This window comes from Acipenser ruthenus, chromosome 28 (assembly GCF_902713425.1).
Source record: "Acipenser ruthenus chromosome 28, fAciRut3.2 maternal haplotype, whole genome shotgun sequence".
NCBI lineage: Eukaryota > Metazoa > Chordata > Actinopteri > Acipenseriformes > Acipenseridae > Acipenser > Acipenser ruthenus.
The window spans coordinates 20,129,196-20,147,095 of record NC_081216.1 but is presented as its reverse complement, the minus strand read 5'-3'; the positions used below and the strand labels follow the sequence as shown (position 1 = coordinate 20,147,095).

Below are 17,900 nucleotides of genomic sequence, written 5' to 3'. Positions count from 1 at the left end.
TTTCAATGTCAGTATAAAGTATTCTGCAATGTTGCAACAGTAGTATTTCTTAGTGACTATAATCTGTCAGGGACCAAAATTCATTTTTGTTTATTATTCAACTGAGATTCATGTTCATAAAAAAATCATATTCTGTTCTGTCGTTATGATAGTAATAATAATAATAATAATAATAATAATAATAATAATAATAATAATAATAATAATAATGTGCCTACATGAACTGCCTTTTCAACATCTGTATGAAACATTCTCGGTCTGAACCTGATACTCCTGCGAGAACATGAACAAACAACGCTGTAGTTAATACACATCTGATCTATTCACAAGCCCCCGTCTGCAAAGTTAGTGAAAACAAGATAAGCTGGAAAGCAGATTTGGGTATTCCAATTCAAACTATAATTTTGTTTATGTTCATCCCTTGCAGCAATTGTGAATGTTTTCGTTTGTCACTTCCTTTTCAAAGATCTTTCTGATCACAGTTGTCCTGTTGGCTTTGTACACGTACATTACTTTTGATTCACGTTTTAGCAGGGCAAAGGTTCAAAGCTATGGTTCAGATGTTATCTAAATTCATGCCAAACAACCGTGACAGACAGGTAATTCATGCCCCGGGGCGCACACTGCTGAACGTGGCTTGTAACCATTTATTTGAGCCTGTCGGATTTAGAGAGCTTACTGTTTGACACACTACACCTCCTTTATACTGTTATAACCACGTCTGGAGAAGTGAGGGCTTTAAAGAAGCAGTCCATTGCAACACTTAAAACCGGTTAAGATGTGTTTGTTTTAACGTTGCCATTTTTGTCTTTCTGATTTCCTTGAAGGCCCATTTGTCTTTACAACAGGACCGTTCATTATGTAAACTCGGGAGACCCATTTTGAAGCAAGTGTAAAAGGCAAACACACATTTTCCAAAAACGGACAAGGTCTTAGTTGCAGGCAGGAACAGTTCAGTTGTTCATTTATTTCTGTTTAGTATTTTATTACTTTCTGATAATCTTTGATTCACACTTGTTTGAGGGCCATGACATTGAAGATAGTCATTGAAGCTTGTGATAACTTATTCAGCATTATAATATACCCCAGTTGATCTGGTTGTGGTGTCTTGATTACTCCTATCATACATGTATATTGCCTGTGATAAACTAGATTGCTAAAAAAAAAACAAAAAAACACATGAGGGTGGCTGTGTTCAAAAGCGTATTCATCAAAACATAAATAAATGTTTCTTTTACATTTCCTTTAAAAACATCAACAGATAAATGCTCTGATTAAAGCAATAACTGGATTTGAATTGCATAGGTTCTTCTGATTATATCATTAGAAATGTTTTTTTTTTGTCTTTATAATGCAAAAATATATTCTTAGTTTTCCTTAACAGTTATGATTTTCTGAGATGTTTCTTAAGTCTTCAGCTTCTCTCTGCGTCTTTCTTTGCATTTCTGTTTGGGCAGTTCCATGCTTTATTGAGTGAGCTGTAAAACTAGGAATCAGAACTGTTTCAAACCGAACAGCGTGGGTCCAGGCAACCTCATTGTCTATAGCCCTGTCTTTAACCCCAAAGACCCAAGTTTGAACCTGACTTTGGCCACAATTTAAAGAAATCTGCAGTTCAGACCCGTAGTGGACTATTGTCCTCCCCACAAAGCTAACCCTCGAACTGCAACAATTGGCTGTCTTTACTGAGAAACGAGGCCCTGGGCTAGAGAATCATGGGACTGAATTCCTCTAAAAGCTGATTGTTATTACTTAAGATCTGAGCACTTAAGCCAGCAGACAGAGGACTTCATCCTTGGAGCTGTCAGCACCTTGTCAAAAGCCAGTTAAAAATAGTTTTAATAAGTGAATAATATCAAATTGAGATATATATATATATATATATATATATATATATATATATATATATATATATATATATATATATAAAGATTGTTCAAGTTTTCTATTTTATTTTATGTGAATATTTTAATGGTTATGTTTAGTAAATATTAAAAAACAAATAGGACTGAAATACAAAAAATATTTTCCGATGGAAGAATTTGTGTGAAGTCGTGCCGGTCCACACATACAAGAAATACAGCACCACAAAGAATGTCTTTCTCATATATTTAAATAAAGAACAGACACTAAAAGATACTGGGCTAGATTTTAACTGCAAATCGTCATCAGCAAAAGATGTAATGAAGTAAAAATGCACCCAATAAAGATCTGAAAAAGAAAACAACAGCGCTATTTAATGGGAGGGCTAGTGAGTAGTTCAAGTCAGTTCCTATCTCTTTTAGAATTGGAATTGGTGCTTTTTGGCGCTTTTTTCTTTCCTACACAAATGACGATATGGAATAAATAGCTTTAAATCGAGCCCATAGGACCCTGAAACATGTCGGGCTGCTCTCAGTTTTTTCAGGAATACGTCCCTTGTCAACGCAGTGTATACTGGAGTGTCATTTAAAGCAGTGATTTATCTCTCAAGTGTTTGCTTTCGATTTCCTTGGTCATTCTTTCCTGTGGTTTTAGCTTTGATGTGATGAATGCGAGGCTAGATGATGTCTTGATAGCTGTGCTTTGGATTCATTTTTTTTTTTTAATGAACTGAATTGTATTTTGTATCACATACTTTGCATTGACTGTTATTTGTAGAGATAAATATTACAGATATAAAATGATAGCATACCCCAGGATTAACAATGTCATTTAATTATGTCACAGCGTTTAAAGCAGCTTTAAAAAAATATATATAACTCATAGTTTTGGGCATTTTATGGAGTGTTAGTATTAAATAAATGCACACAGTGAAGATAGTTTGGGTTATTTGGTGTCGCTATATAAGGATAGTGCTGCCATAGTTAAAATGTAGTCTGAGAGTAAGGCTGATCTATCAATGAATACAATTATTACGTTATATAAAAGATAGATTTTTCAAAATGTACTGATAATTGGGACATTGGCTTCTATACTAAACACAGCAGCTGATCTCATCTTTACTGGTAAAATTATTCATTAAAAAATAATTTCCTTAGAATGTTAAAGACAGCATAGGACCCTATTCAAAAGCTCCAAAAGCTGTTCAAGTTATATGAACCCAATTTATGTTGTAAAAATATGACAGCATCCACCTAGTCATGTATTTAAAATGTGTAGCATGTGCATACAGGTATTTTAGCCAAATACCTTCATTGGTTGCTAAATTTCCAAGAGTACGTACAATTTAAATAAAACATGATTTGTTCAGATCTATACAAACACACTCTGAGCAGAGTCCAGCCATAGGTACTCTGATAAATGTTCATCATTAACAGAGTTGCCGATTTTAATACCGCTTGCTAGATCTCTAATTTGACACAACTGCAGTGAAAATAGTTGTGTGTTTTTGTATGGGAGACGTTTTAACTGCTGTTTATACAATCATGCTATTTAAGAGCTAAATCCCTTGCACACATGGCTACACAGCATGACCCCAGCCTGTGAACTGCTCAGAAGAAGTGACTTCAATGACACCATGGGAATCAATTTGCATCAGCTGTTTGCGATTTTCCTTGAGAAGTCTAGAGGTGATTCTGATTAGGAAAATGAGGAGAAGCAGCAACCTGACCCTTTTTATTGGGTTCAACTGCTTACCACTGTGATGCCATAGTGTTTGTCCATGTCATCAAATAGGCAGTAGCTGAAGTGTTGAAAAGAGGTGAAAGGTCCTTTAAATCTCTTTGTAGCCATCAATTCAAGAACTCTATAGATTCTATTTTTTTTGCATTAGAAAAGCTCCAAGTTTTTTTTTTTTGTCAAATAGAAGCAGTAGGAGACAATAAGGTGATGGCTGTTAATGGTCATTGAGAATAAACAAAAGCTAAAAAAACAAAAAATAAATAAATGAACTCCTCTTGTGAGAATTGCATATTCTTTCATCCGAGGTAAATGAAGCAAATTGCTGAAGCACAAATAACCCTTTGTCTGCCTCAACGCATTCCCATGTGTTTTTAGCAAAACAACAGATTACTGAGGATTGGGTGCAGTAGATTTCACTTTTCAGTGATTTTCTTGGTGCATTTTTTTTAAAATTCAAAATTCCATTGGAAGTGAATTTTTAAAACTGTTTCTGTGAACTGTATGGGTACAAGCATTAAAGTATAGCTATAGATAGGAACTTAATATGGTAGAATTATACACACAGTGACAGGAGGAGATATTCAGAATACCCTTGTCATCTGTGATCAAGTTAAACAATAGTTTAATTCAATTAACTGAACAAGACTAAATAAGAATAGTTAGTTTGCCTTTCCTTGGTAGTTTTATACAGGTAATTTGGTAACTCCCACAGCAATTAAAAATACTTAGATACAGTAGATTGAAACCTGGATGATTAACGATAACCATTAGTATCTAAATGTGAAGCAGCATCAGCTATACTTGATGCATTGTTAAACACTCAATCATAATTCTGAGGAAAACTAAAAACACTGCTAGTAGTCTAGCCTTCGACAAGTATCTTTCAGACTTTGAAAAAGACACACGTCAAAGCGTTTTATTACTAGACAATTACGTTTCTTAAGTTTAAAACTAGCAATTCCTGACTCCAACTTTTAAAGAGTAGGCCTATGCTGTTTTTTTTTTTGCTGTATATATATTCATGTAATTTAAGCAAGTTCAATTTTTATGTTTAGCTAATAGTTTACTCCTTTAATTGAAGTGGTTACTTCAGACGACATTTGCTGCTGTTCAGAAGTGAAATATGTTTTTGATTATTTAAGTGTAACAGACTAGAAACCTGTTTGAAGTTAAGTGTAAAGGCGCCTTGAAAGGCTTTGTCTGGTTATCTTTCAGCATTTTTTACATAGCTGCAGCAGGTCGATTTGTATGCCTTTCAACAAGTTATTGCAAGGCTTATAAATGAGCTCTTCAGCTTTGAAGGATGGGTCTCTCGTCTGTCTACTGGGGTGACAGGAGTCTCTTTTCTGTTGCTAGTTAGCTGTAGTGCCGGAACGTACTACGACGGAGAGCAGGGAAGGTGTGCACTCTGCCCAGCTGGCACGTACCAAGACGAGGAGGGGCAGCTCTCCTGCGAGGCCTGCCCGGGGCCTGAGAGTCTGGGGAGCCCAAGAACAGCCGGGGCTCGGAACATTTCAGAATGTGGAAGTAAGGCACTTTCCAGAAGACTGTTTAAAAATGTAATATGTACTGTATGAATGAAAACCATTGCGTTCCTGACTGAAAACAAAATAAAGCCACTTAAAATCGATTTAGTATCTTCTGGATCTTTTGAGTTCAGCATCACACACAACAAACTCAGTATCTTATGCTCAACAATTTTACAACCTGAGTTTGAAGTACCTGTGCAATGGGGCGTTGCATTTGTGATGTCACCATTTTACCATAAACCTTCAGGAGGACTAATTAGTCTCTCTCTTTTGTAAATACTTATTTTAGCCCACAATTTACCTGTCCCACATATATCTTAAATCTATTACTTCCTTTGTTATGGTACACCAAACAGAAAAACTTCAAAGAATGACTGACGGAATACCTGTCAAAAAGAGTCTGTAGGCAATAATTCAGACTGACCCGTCAGTACAGCCATCATTTCAGAACTCTAGACAGCTCAAACAGTGTCTGACCTGGCTTCTGGTTGTTGTCCATTAGGTTAAGTTGCATGAAAGCAGTTACTTTTCTCACTGTGAACAGGTGAAACTCATATGCTGAAACTCATCCCTAACAGGGTGATAAATATTGCTTGGATTACCACCGACACGTCCGGGTGATTCATTGTCTCTGTTGAGATAGTGTGCCTTTAGTCCCTTTTTGCACAAAACTGTAAAGATGTATGAAAGTTTCTTGAAAAAGAATGACGGCAGCTGTTAATCTTTCAGTATCTGCTTTGACTCTATTTGTTCTTGCTCACCCTTTCCTGTGTTTTCTACTGTTAAATATGACAAAAAAAAATTCTAAATTCTACTAAACATTCAACCGAAATATACTGTATTATGAGCATTTTGGATGCATTGTACACTACTGTAATTTAATAGTGTACTTGAAATTAGTACAATATTTAAAATTAGTGCAATAGTAAAACATGAACTCAACACCTTATTAACCCTTTTCAGAGGTGACTGCATGTGTTTCTGTACTAATGTATGTCACATTTTTACATACTGTGTATCTAGTTTTTCTTAGCTGTAGCACAGAATATGCAGTGTGTGTTTTTAACATACTTGCTGAACATGTATATACGATGAAATAACCGTTTACTCAAAAGGTGGTATAGACTTTCAAAGTGACAGTCCTCTGTCTTTCTCCCTCAGGTCAGTGCCAGCCAGGTGAATTCTCTTCCGATGGTTTTAAACCCTGCCAGTCCTGTCAGCTAGGGTCCTACCAGCCCGAAGCAGGGCGTACCACCTGCTTCTCCTGTGGGGGAAACCTTATAACCAAGCACAGCGGAGCAGTGACGTTCCAGGATTGTGAAACAAAAGGTTTGATTGTTTTTAATGCAACAGTACTGGACACAGGCTTTTTAGAAATAATGTGTTGTTAATGACTGAACTGTGAGTGGATCCTTTTTAAGTTAATTAAATTTCAAACATCTTTTTATGCATTTTTGTTAAATCTTGTGAAATTAATAAGGGAGTCAATATAGCAGGCCTGGGTGTAAACACAGGTATGTAGAGTGAAGGCATTGTATTTAAACTTTAGTATTTGTGGAAGATTTACTAACTGGTTGCACTTTCTCCCACAGAGAGGCTGTTGTATACAATCTTATGCATATACATTTTCTGACACAGTTTCGCAAAATAACTAACATAAATGACCCCATCAGTACCCCTATAAAAATGCACTCTAGATACCATGGCTTTGGTAAAGTACAGTAAATGCTTAGTAAAAAGCAATTTTGCCATTCACAAGTGCGGTTTCATTTTTTACAGTTCAGTGTTCCCCTGGGCATTTTTACGACACCACAACACACAGATGCATTCGCTGTCGAGTGGGGACATACCAGCCAGAGTTTGGACAGAACTACTGTGTGGCATGTCCAGGAAATACAACAACTGATTTTGATGGCTCAACAAATGTAACTCAGTGTAAAAGTAAGTAGGCATGTCTAGTGGTTTCTATATAAGCAACATCACTGCCCTATTTCTGCCCTATGGAAATAAAAAAACTGTTATCAACAAAGGCATACATCGCAGAATGGGATCATGTTCATAAATAAATCCAAATAAATCCAAACATCTAGTTGCATCCTCAATATAAAATAAGAAACTGAGCCTAAAAATGATACATTTCTAGATGTTTTCTGACCCATGGTGATGATAAAGCTCAATTTTCTATGTGTAAAATTGCCCTGGTCTGATTACAGGCACATCTAACTTGACTGAATATCGATTTAGAATGCATCAAATTACATAAGTACAGCTTGTGTTCTGATTTTTTCAAAGAAAAATGTATTTGGTGCTTAATGGGTTAAGATTATTAAACAATTAACGATTTCTAGTGCACATATACTTTAAAATCTTTCAGAGATAATTTTAAGAGACAAAACCTCTGGTAATCCATCTTCGCTGGTTTTCTTGTAGGTTTTATTTTTCCTTACACAAAAAAAAAAAGATTTAGATGTTGTGATTCGATGACACACACGGTTTTCTGTTGTTTTCCAGATAGACACTGTGGAGGGGAACTCGGAGACTTTACTGGATTTATTGAGTCCCCGAATTACCCAGGAGACTACCCAGCAAACACTGAATGCACCTGGAATATTAACCCACCTTCAAAGCGACGGATTCTCATTGTAGTCCCTGAGATATTCCTGCCCATCGAAGACGAATGTGGAGACTATTTAGTCATGAGGAAAAGCTGTGAGTATAACTGATATGGATGAGAGAGGTGTCACTGAATTTAGTTTGTGAAATAAGGGCTGGCTCTCCATTATACATACATAATAATAAAAAAAAAAATCTATAAAATTGGCTGTTCTTTTATGTGCTATTGCTTCCCCTTTACATTTTGGGGGATTTGTACGCACTGTAATTACACTATTATTATTTTAAAGCGTTTTTTGTATATATTTATACATATGAAATGTAATATATTGAAACACAAACCAAGCTCCAGGGGTTGTTCTCGTACTCTAGAACATTTGAGAGAAGAATGACTACAGCCATTCGTGAGCATGTTTAGTGTTTGAAAATACTGTTTTTTTTTTCTTCATAGCTTCATCTAATTCTGTAACAACATATGAAACCTGCCAAACATACGAGCGTCCGATAGCTTTCACATCAAGGTCGAAAAGATTGTGGATTCAGTTTAAATCAAATGAAGGCAACAGTGGGAAAGGCTTTCAAGTACCCTACGTCACTTACGATGGTATGCGTTGTTCTCGTGTCACAACTGTTGATGAATATCGTGCATATATTTGATATGACATTCAGTGTGTTATTATCATTAAGAAATGTGCTAATAATATATATTAAAAAAATGTTTTAAGAACTAGCATAAAAAGTCATGAGGCGTGAATTGTCCAGAAATGCTAATAGGAAAGATTTCTGCCAACAGAGGACTACCAAGAGTTGATTGAAGACATTGTCCGAGATGGCAGATTGTATGCATCAGAGAATCACCAGGAAATACTAAAGGTCAGTGCTGTATAGAACTGAAACAGAACACAACATCCTTACATGCGAAAGCAAATCAACGTTCATGCCTTAATCCCATTATATCTGCTATTTAGAAAAGCTAAGCGTTCTATTCCTTCTCTTTGTTCCAACCATGTTCAAAATTCTTCAATGAAACCTCCTTCCAGGCCCTAAAGTATTAACATATTTTACTTATTACATGTTACTGATTAAACTGGGTGTGGAATACACCTCCAGCACCAGAACCGGACACCCAGCTCTAATGGGACTGTAAGTTTACAGTGCCACCTTGTGCTCAAATATGGTAATAGTTGTTGATTTGATAACGGTGGCTCGTTTTCGTAATTGCAGCTTCTGGTTGCAGTGGTCTTAAGGGGAAAGTGAATTCTCTATTTTCTGCCCAATTCTGGAACTCACCTTGCGACCAAATGTCACCTTTATGTATTTGGAATTACATTTTATAATGGAAATACAAGTCTGTGTATGGATTTTAATTTGTTTTCTGATTTCCAGGACAAGAAGCTGATCAAGGCCCTGTTTGACGTCCTGGCCCATCCTCACAATTACTTCAAATACACAGCGCAAGAGTCAAGAGAAATGTTTCCAAGGTCTTTTATTCGCTTCCTGCGCTCCAAAGTTTCCAGGTTCCTGCGGCCTTACAAGTAGCTATAAACTATTTGCACCTGGACAATTTTCTTTGTGCAACTTCTTAGAAAAAAAGTCAGTTACAGTAAGTTGCTGAAATGGTCATAAATCAACAAGGAGCTGACAGAATCTGATAACTGGCATCATGTTGGGGAGAACAGGAATGCTCAGAAGAAGAGAGATGAATTTATTACTCTAGACAAGACTTTCTGACAACATGTCATGGACTATATTATATATATATATATATATATATGTGTATAAAAAATAATTGTGCTAACTGCAGAATACTTCTTTCATATGATATGCTTTTCTGTTTCAAAATGTGGGGAAAAAAAGGGAATTGTGTCCGATGGCAGAAACAAACATTTTAACTGATTTAGTGCCTATGTTCAAACAAATGGGCTGTCTGGTTTTGAATAAAATGCACTGGCATTAGATTAGATTCCATCTAGGTGAAGTCCAATTTATGAAGTCTGTGTTATATGAGGTAATAGAATAATGTCCCACCATGGGAGTAGAAATATTCAGAATAGTCTAATTAAAGTCAATGAATGTGTAGAGTTTTAGAAGTGCCTATTCTAGCTTAGAGACAGCACTGACTAGTCCACCCATAGAATAGAAAGCGACAGAACCTCAGAATCTGAAGTCACGTGATTGTAAAGTCATTGTAAAGTGCAGTTGCGGTTGCAAACCAATAGCATATAACTTACATTTTACAACATCAAAATTGCAAGCAGTTTTCAAATGTAGAGAACAAACAGCAAAGGGTTACAAAGTAGTTTATTCACAAGTAAAGCAGCAGGTATTATCAAATACATCATCAGAATTGTTTTTAAAGTCGTGTTTAGGCGACCTATTTGACTGTTTTTACCTCAACTGACTGTCAAATTAGTCGTTTTTTTCTACCCGTATCCTAGCTACTCATAAAACATTCTACACATTCAAATAGCGATTTAAATTTAAAAGCAGATTACAGGTTTTCCCCTTATATAACATTTAAACTATGGCTGTAGACCATGGAATCTCAAAGGTCATAAATACAGTACAATTCTCATATAAATGATTGTGTGTCCAAATGTTGTTCTTTATCATTGCACTTGATGTGTTGATCGTCTAAAACCTGTTACGCAAGAAATGTTCGTTTTTAAATAGACAGTTCCTGATAGAGAAGAAAATAATGTTATTTTTGTATTCCTCAATCGAAAAGATTATTTAATGCTAAAAAAACAGCTATTCCCCTATTTATATTAAAGGGGTGTGTTTATAAGCATATGTTATCATTTAAAATGATGCCATGTTCAATAAAGTGCATAACCAAGAAAAAAGAATATAGGAATAAATTGAGTGCTTGTGAATTATGATGAAGATGCAATTGACATCATGACAGGAAGAAGGCAATGGCACCAGAATGATACAGTATTTCCCATAGTTATTATGGAGGCTGATGACAGTTTGTCAAAATAAGGAAGAGTTGGGTCCTCTGATTCCTTTATGCTGAAGTTGAATAACTCTGGGTTACACTAATTCAAAGATTAAGGTTTATGAATTATTGAAATAATAGAACACGATAGAGGTGATACTTGTAAATGCAGATGTAAATATGTTTAGGTAAGACTAACAGTGTTTAGGGCTTAACGCTGTGCTGTTTTAGCTTGAGATTAATAATTTCCATGGCTTTAAAATATTATAGTATATTATACAGTAGTACTCAGTTTTTTTTTATATGGGTAAATTTGCATATCATACTAATTAATTAAGCGAATACATGTGGACCAGCATGCTGGCAGGTTACTTTGTAATATTGTAGTTACTTATAATGTGATCTGTAAATTAGTACAGATGTGTGATGGGTCTTTAATTATAATAGGAAACATCCTCTTGAGTCTATGAAGGTATATTTGAGATGCAGGCTCAGTATAACGTGGACCCCTGGGTATGCAAAGTCATCAATGATTCATAAACATAGCATAGACTGCCAGGGATATAAACTATATTTCTGTATGTGCAAAGGACTGTGTTGTAAATATTAAATAAAAAACAGAAAACAAAAAATGTACTGTGTTTCACAAAATGTTTCCACCATATCTTGAACAGAAAATGTGAATGTAATAACCGCACAAAAATTCGGCAAACCTTCAAACGAACATCCCATTCCTGACCACTGTGAGGCGCAAGCAGATTGTTAATGTCCCAGAAACTTTGCCTGTTCATCTATCGCGAGATTTAAATTTAGGGCATGATTGGCTGACAGAATTACAGACTCATATTTCGAAAACGGTTGTTGTAACTAAGAAAAAAAATGCATGAAACGGTGGGTGAGTTTCTAAAATTAATTATTTCTTTTTGTCTGGAAATATTAACGGTTGTATGAAGCGCAACATTTGATGTGTACAGCTTTTCCAATGTGAACACTTATGCAGCATTAATACTATCTAGAATCAACTTTTAAACTCAATAATATGCAAGCCTCTACATACGTGCGTTGTGTCTGGGTAGACTGGAAAGCAGAACAAAATTAGTTGAGTTAACGCAATGGACCATAAATCGTTTTCCAGGCCTTATCTACATAATGACACCTTGACTTTGTTTATTGATACTGACGAGCGTTTTCCGTTGGTTTGTCTACTTGAAACTTCTGCATTTAATGAGCTGTCTGTAAGGTGATTTCATTGGAACGCATGTTAACAAGGTACCCTATGATAATCAAAATCGATTGTTGTCACCATCGCATGCTAAACCTTTTCGGCGCTAACATCTCCCTCAATTTAACGCAACTAATTTGAGCATCTTCCTGTAATACTACGAATAACTGATTTCGAATACAGCAGGCTGCTATATTTTTTGTAGAATTTTAAATACCAATATGAATGTAGACTGTTTTGCATTAAAAACTGTATTTAAGTGATGCAGTAAAGTTATCTTTTTATATATCTGAAATGCTTTATTTGTAGCATTTTTTTTTTTTTTTTTTTGTAACAGATTCGTTGAACACGCATACAGGAAGATACCTCTGGAAAGGATAGCAAATAAATATCATTTTCTATTACTGTACTATTATTCATTTGCAACATTATATTTGGGGTTTGAATAACATTTACCCAGGCATTTTCTAAAATATTTAATGCCATTGGTGTGTACATTTGTTGCATTGCTAACAAACATCAAAGACACTATATACACATTTGGACCTTGACTGGCCACCTTCAGTCATTGCGAATGCAAAAAAATGATTGCTCTAGGCTAATATTCCAAAATCATTTCACGTCTACACAGTCGTCTGAAATCGGTAACTCATGTAGGGGTGTATACAAGTTAGAAAAACTATCGCTGATACTATGGAAAAACAAGACAATGAAGACCGTGATGGTGAGTTACTGGCTTTTAGCATCTCTCCAATATCCAAAGAATTTCTTAATGTGTTGCATGTAAATATGTTTGTTTTTGCAGAGAATGCCGTGCAGTTGGATGACAGCCTGACTAATATTAATTGGCTGGGAAGGTTTTCTTGTAACGGCATAGCTCAAGATAAAGGAAAGAAGGTGGCCACAAAGACGAAGGTGAGTAATGAATTCACATCTTTGTGCACCTACATTACCTTTTTTTCTTTTTGATTTTGCACCTTTTGGCACACCACCTTTTCAAATTATATATATATATAATATTTATTGTTATTGCTTTTCTACTGTGTAAGGTTATTTAAAACAATTAAATTAAATACTTAATATGAATAATTATTCAAGGGGGTCCTGGAGAACAGCTTACTGTCAGATCTTTATCCAAGTCTACTCTGTCTAGTCTTAATATGATTCTGAATATAGCTACAGTAGGATGTTTTAAAAAAAACTACTTGTCCTGGGCATATTGCAAAGGTTGGCTTCTAATGGAATGTTAAATAGAATATACATACCACTTATGAATAGAAAATGGCAAGAATAATACATCAAATATGCTTGTTTGCTTTAGATTGTGAAGCCTCCAAGATGTCCCTCAACTAAGCGCCCACCATATTCCTATTCAGAATTGATCAAACTTGCCATCAACAGTGTACCAGAAAAACAGTTGCCACTTCAACAGATCTATGCCTGGGTAGAAGAGCATTTTCCATACTACAAATATGATGCCAACCCTGGGTGGAAGGTAAACATATTGATAGGAGAATAGAATACTTTGTAAATTTGGGAATTGAATTATTGAATTGCCGAATATTGCTATCACAAGTTAGCTTTTTTATTTTTAATACATTATTTTTTTTAACCTGTTAAACTGTTTTTCAACCTTTTCATCTTTACTTTTTTTCTTGCATTGTTTAGTGGTGTAAATGTTGATGATTTGCAATTGGCTAGCTTTAGTCAAATATTTATATTCTCTCAATATAAAGGAATATTTTAAAGACTACTGGTCTGACCCAGACCCCACCTCAAAGTCGAAACAATAACATTTTCTTTGGAGGAATTGGGGTTTCTATTCAAAATCTGTTGAAAAAAACGTTTGGCCTTTAATGGGTTAATCAAGTATTCTTTTTTTTTAGTATTAGACTCTTTTTTTGAGAGAAATGCTTAATATAGTTTTTTTTGAAGTGCATGTACAATCAGAGACAGTAGGATTGAAAAAAGAAAAGCCTATTCACTTAATTCAAAATGTCTGTAGGTGGGGGCCAAATTGTACAGAGGAAATGTTCAAGGAGGCTTTAAGTACCTGCTGCTGTTCGCTCACTTTTTTCTTTTTAATACTACAGTATTCTGTTTTTTGACCCACCTTTGTTTTTGGTAGAACTCAATCCGACACAGCCTTTCTATGCGGGACATCTTTGTAAGACAGACAGATAGAAATAGCAGAACTGCCTACTGGACCATTAAATCCAACCCTGAAACCAAAAGCTGCCCGTCTCATGAGCAAAATGTAAGTGTGAACGCTAGATCTTTCAGCGCTTGTATAACTGTACTTATACAGTGCATTCACAATAAAACAGTAATGATGATATATAAATAATGATATATCTTTGTCAGATCCTCTTAATGAGTTAACAACTTTTATAATGTTCTCCATATAATTAAGAAGCCACCATTAGGCCACATGCACAATATCCACAGTGGTAACTTTAATTTTGATAATGTGTATGGGTTGCATTTATTTTCTCAATCTATGTATTCTCTTCTTAGTATCTAGGTCAGGTGCTACATGGCCAATTAAACTATGTCCCTGCCCTCCCCATGATGATTAATGTGGTAAGATTTTGTATTCGATGTTTTATGAATTGTGTTAAAATTAATCAGCTGAAAGTATTGACTGTGCTGGAACTAGTGAGAACTGCAATAATAGGCTTGAATTTTGCATTTTCAATAGTTAAGCTAGAATTGACTTGCATAAAAGCAAGCTCCTTATATCTCTCCTGTTTAAGATGCAAAAATGCTGTTTCACTTTTTATATTTTAGAATAATGGAGTTGCTATTGTGCCACCGCAGAATAAAGGTAATCTTACTGTAAATGTTCTGTTAGTGTGTCTGGGGTCTCAAGAAGCTATATTCAGGGATACCAATAGATTTAGTGAGTAAGGCATCTGACTAGGGCAAGAAATGCCCCTCCTCCAGTTCTGCTCTCCAAACACCTTGCACTTGTGAGGTTTGCTCATTAAATTGCATACATTTCAAATGCAGACAAATCTATGTCCAGGATACCAATTAGTAAGCAAGGGGACTAAGTGGGGTAATCACCAAATAACTATTTCTGCATGTGTGCCATTAACTTGAACAGTGTTTGTGTTTCCGTGTGTGTATATATGTACAGCAAATATATCTAAACAAATCCATTGTTTGTTTTATAAGTTGGCTCTGTAAAGAAAATGCAAGCCTTACTTCCCAGAGGGATCGCTCCACGCCTCATTCCTGTTCAGATTTTCATAACCCCTCCTGTAATGTGTGAGCCATCTTCTGTACCACTGCCTACTCCACCCATCACTCAAGCTTCCAGTAGGAAGAGAGTAATCGCTCCAAAGGTAATGTACTACACATGTTTGGATTTCTCAGAAGCTTGAAAATGGAATATACACAGAGTTGGTCTTCTCAAATTCTGGTGCCTTCTGACTGGTAACAGATGAGCAGTAGACGGTACTCGTTAATATTGTAAGTGTAGTGGTTATTAGTACACCATCTTGGTCTGAATAATTTATATGGCAACTGTTGTCTATTTAAAGGTCATGGTATGTTTTGTGACTTTGATGTACTAAAAGATGTCGTTATTGTGCCAAAATGAATTCTATTCCTCCAAAGAAAGATTGGATTGGTAATTTAGAGAACATCCCTGTTCTCTAAATGTGCCAGTTAGATACCAGATGCACCAATCTCATTCATTTTGGACCTTGCAAATTTAATATTTTTCAGCAATTACCATAATGCTGCTAATTTGCTTTTAAGTAATTGTTTTCCTTCCTGGCTATTGAGCAGTTTTCTAAGTGTAAGCAGGTTCCTTTTGATGTGATTTTTATTTTTTTTCTTCTGCAGCTCCCATACTCTTACGTTAACTTAGTATACTAAACCTTTAAATGGCCAGGAGTACATGAGGGTTGTTGCTGTTGTTAAAGTACTTTTGTTTGTTCTTTTTTCCAGCTTCCTGTATCGAGGAGCTCAGTTCCTGGAATGTATTCTTCTGGAGAGTGTAGTACACAAGCCTCTTCAAATGAGACTGCAGCTGCACCCGAGTCCATTATAGCTAAACGATGGAAACAATCTAATCAGCCCAGACATCATCAGAAACGGAAACAGAAACACCAGACGCTAGCAGAGCCTCACTTGCAGTTGCAGGAGAATGTTGTTCTGTTCACTGACTCTGGCTTAGAAATTGATAAAGACATCTCCTTAGAACAGAAGACAAACTGTGAGAGATTTACTTCCTCTCCCTTTAAAACCCCTACAAAAAAGAATCTGGTGGGCCTGGCCACTTCGACTCCATACAGGGGATCTCACTGTCTTTCCCCAAGTGGGATTCTTTCCTCGTGGAAGACCAGGCTGACTCCTCCCAAATCTGCGGACAGTTTATTGGATGATAGTTTATTTAAATCTCCCGGTGCAGGGAGTTTATATACAAGTCTCGGATTTTCAGCCCTTGGTGACAATGTGAAGACCAGCCTTGACAATAATAATAGTGAGAAAGATTTGACAGAGTTCAGTTTCCTTGGTTTTACTCCTATTAAAAGTGGCAGACTTTCAGAGGGATCAGGATTTGATCAACAGAATGAGAGCTTGCCAAGAGTCTTTTCTAATTTTACCCTCCCAGATATTGGAGAGGGAACTGACTTAGCCAACGTTAGCTGGTCTGCTTTTACTGCAGAAAATAATTGACAGTATTGTGGATCAAGAAATTATGTTCAGTATTTATTTCTAATATGTAAACAATCATTTTGGAGAAACGTTTGTTTATTGAATTCATGTCGTATTACTATGATTCAGTATGTAGCAGGTCTTCACTCTAAATGGCTTGCAAGGGACATAATGTAAAAATAATTATATATATTTCTAATAAAAAACATATATATGTATTTGTGAAGATATAAATGTTTGCTTGGGGGAAATAAATATTCAACTTGGCAAAAAAAGTGGACATGCTGTGTGTGTGTTTTCTGTTTTGTTAAATCTAGGTATAGCAGTGTGGAGTAGTGGTTAGGGCTCTGGACTCTTGACCGGAGGGTCGTGGGTTCAATCCCCGTGGAGGACACTGCTGCTGTACCCTTGAGCAAGGTACTTTACCCAGATTGCTCCAGTAAAAACCCAACTGTATAAATGGGTAATTGTATGTAAAAATAATGTGTAAAAAATAATGTAATTAAATGTATAAAATAATGTGATATCTTGTAACAATTGTAAGTCGCCCTGGATAAGGGCGTCTGCTAAGAAATAAATAATAATAAAAATAATAATAATAAATAGAGTATTTCTGGATCTCATAAAATTAACTTCAAGCTATGTACTGTATGTAAGCTAATGCATCGAAGCTGTTAATGCTGTAGCCCTTGAAAACTGTCCTGCATATCTGGCCTACATAAATGTCAAAGCATCTCATTACTGCAGCACACCGCCTGTTTTGAGAACACACTTTCTCCAGGCTCAGCTGGCTGATTGTGTTTTGAGTATCTAAAATAATAAAAATGAAAATGTATATACAGTATATTTAAGTAGATCTGCTTGTGTTGCTTAAAGTCAGAAGTTGCGCTCACCAAAGACCATTTGTATTTTTGTATGTATTTATTATGGACAAGAATGTAGTCTTGTCTTTCATAGCCATTTGGAATAGTCAAAACACTGAGCTATTTCCAAGCCAATGTTGCTGTGCTCAGATCTGTGCTTTCTTGGTGGGTAATTGCTGCTGTCTATAGCAAGGCACAGGCCTGTCTTTAATTAGAAACCTGCTAAAAATTGGGGATTACATGTGATTACTTATTCAAACTTTGTTATGGGTATGTTGCATCTCTGCTTGAACAGACTGCATGGAAGGCACATACAGTAATAGAACTTGAATATGAACCCTATGTAACATGTTAAGTCATGTCCCTCCACATGAAACTTGGACTTGTGTGTGATACTACTACAGTGATGGAGACCCACACATTCTCTGTGGTACAGCTGTCTCATCACTTACACAAAA

The 17,900-nt window shown here is 35.8% G+C and overlaps 2 protein-coding genes across 6 annotated transcripts in view; both read left to right on the top strand.

Annotated features, from left to right (window-relative positions):
- The window catches only part of LOC117434756 (signal peptide, CUB and EGF-like domain-containing protein 2), a 28,286-nt gene extending 16,968 nt beyond the window's left edge, over nt 1-11,318 (top strand). For all 3 annotated transcript variants that reach the window (XM_059003176.1, XM_059003177.1, XM_059003175.1), the window contains 7 exons: nt 4,960-5,130; nt 6,294-6,461; nt 6,912-7,073; nt 7,644-7,841; nt 8,197-8,349; nt 8,539-8,618; nt 9,132-11,318. In XM_059003176.1, the coding sequence (XP_058859159.1) occupies nt 4,960-5,130; nt 6,294-6,461; nt 6,912-7,073; nt 7,644-7,841; nt 8,197-8,349; nt 8,539-8,618; nt 9,132-9,284 (1,085 nt within the window). In that variant the 3' untranslated portion in view covers nt 9,285-11,318. The remainder of the gene's footprint in view (nt 1-4,959; nt 5,131-6,293; nt 6,462-6,911; nt 7,074-7,643; nt 7,842-8,196; nt 8,350-8,538; nt 8,619-9,131) is intronic.
- A 162-nt stretch (nt 11,319-11,480) lies between these two features.
- On the top strand, nt 11,481-17,266 carry LOC117434502 (forkhead box protein M1-like). 3 transcript variants are annotated; one of them, XM_034057070.3, is made up of 9 exons: nt 11,481-11,577; nt 12,246-12,632; nt 12,714-12,823; nt 13,230-13,403; nt 14,037-14,165; nt 14,426-14,491; nt 14,699-14,735; nt 15,089-15,258; nt 15,869-17,265. In XM_034057070.3, the coding sequence occupies exons 2-9, from the start codon at nt 12,602-12,604 to the stop codon at nt 16,598-16,600; spliced, it is 1,449 nt and encodes a 482-aa protein (XP_033912961.2). In that variant the 5' UTR covers nt 11,481-11,577; nt 12,246-12,601; the 3' UTR covers nt 16,601-17,265. The 3 variants fall into 3 exon arrangements, with proteins under 3 accessions (XP_033912961.2, XP_058859162.1, XP_058859161.1); XM_059003178.1 differs by having other exon boundaries at nt 11,515-11,581; XM_059003179.1 differs by lacking the exon at nt 12,246-12,632 and having other exon boundaries at nt 11,490-11,581; nt 15,869-17,266.
- Nucleotides 17,267-17,900: the final 634 nt, after the last annotated feature.

Coding starts and splice junctions, on each gene's coding strand:
- LOC117434502 (XM_034057070.3), top strand. CDS start 12,602: ATGGAAAAACAAGACAATGAAGACCGTGATG. Junction 13,404..14,036: donor ATGCCAACCCTGGGTGGAAG/GTAAACATATTG, acceptor TGTTTTTGGTAG/AACTCAATCCGACACAGCCT. Junction 14,492..14,698: donor TCCCCATGATGATTAATGTG/GTAAGATTTTGT, acceptor TTTATATTTTAG/AATAATGGAGTTGCTATTGT.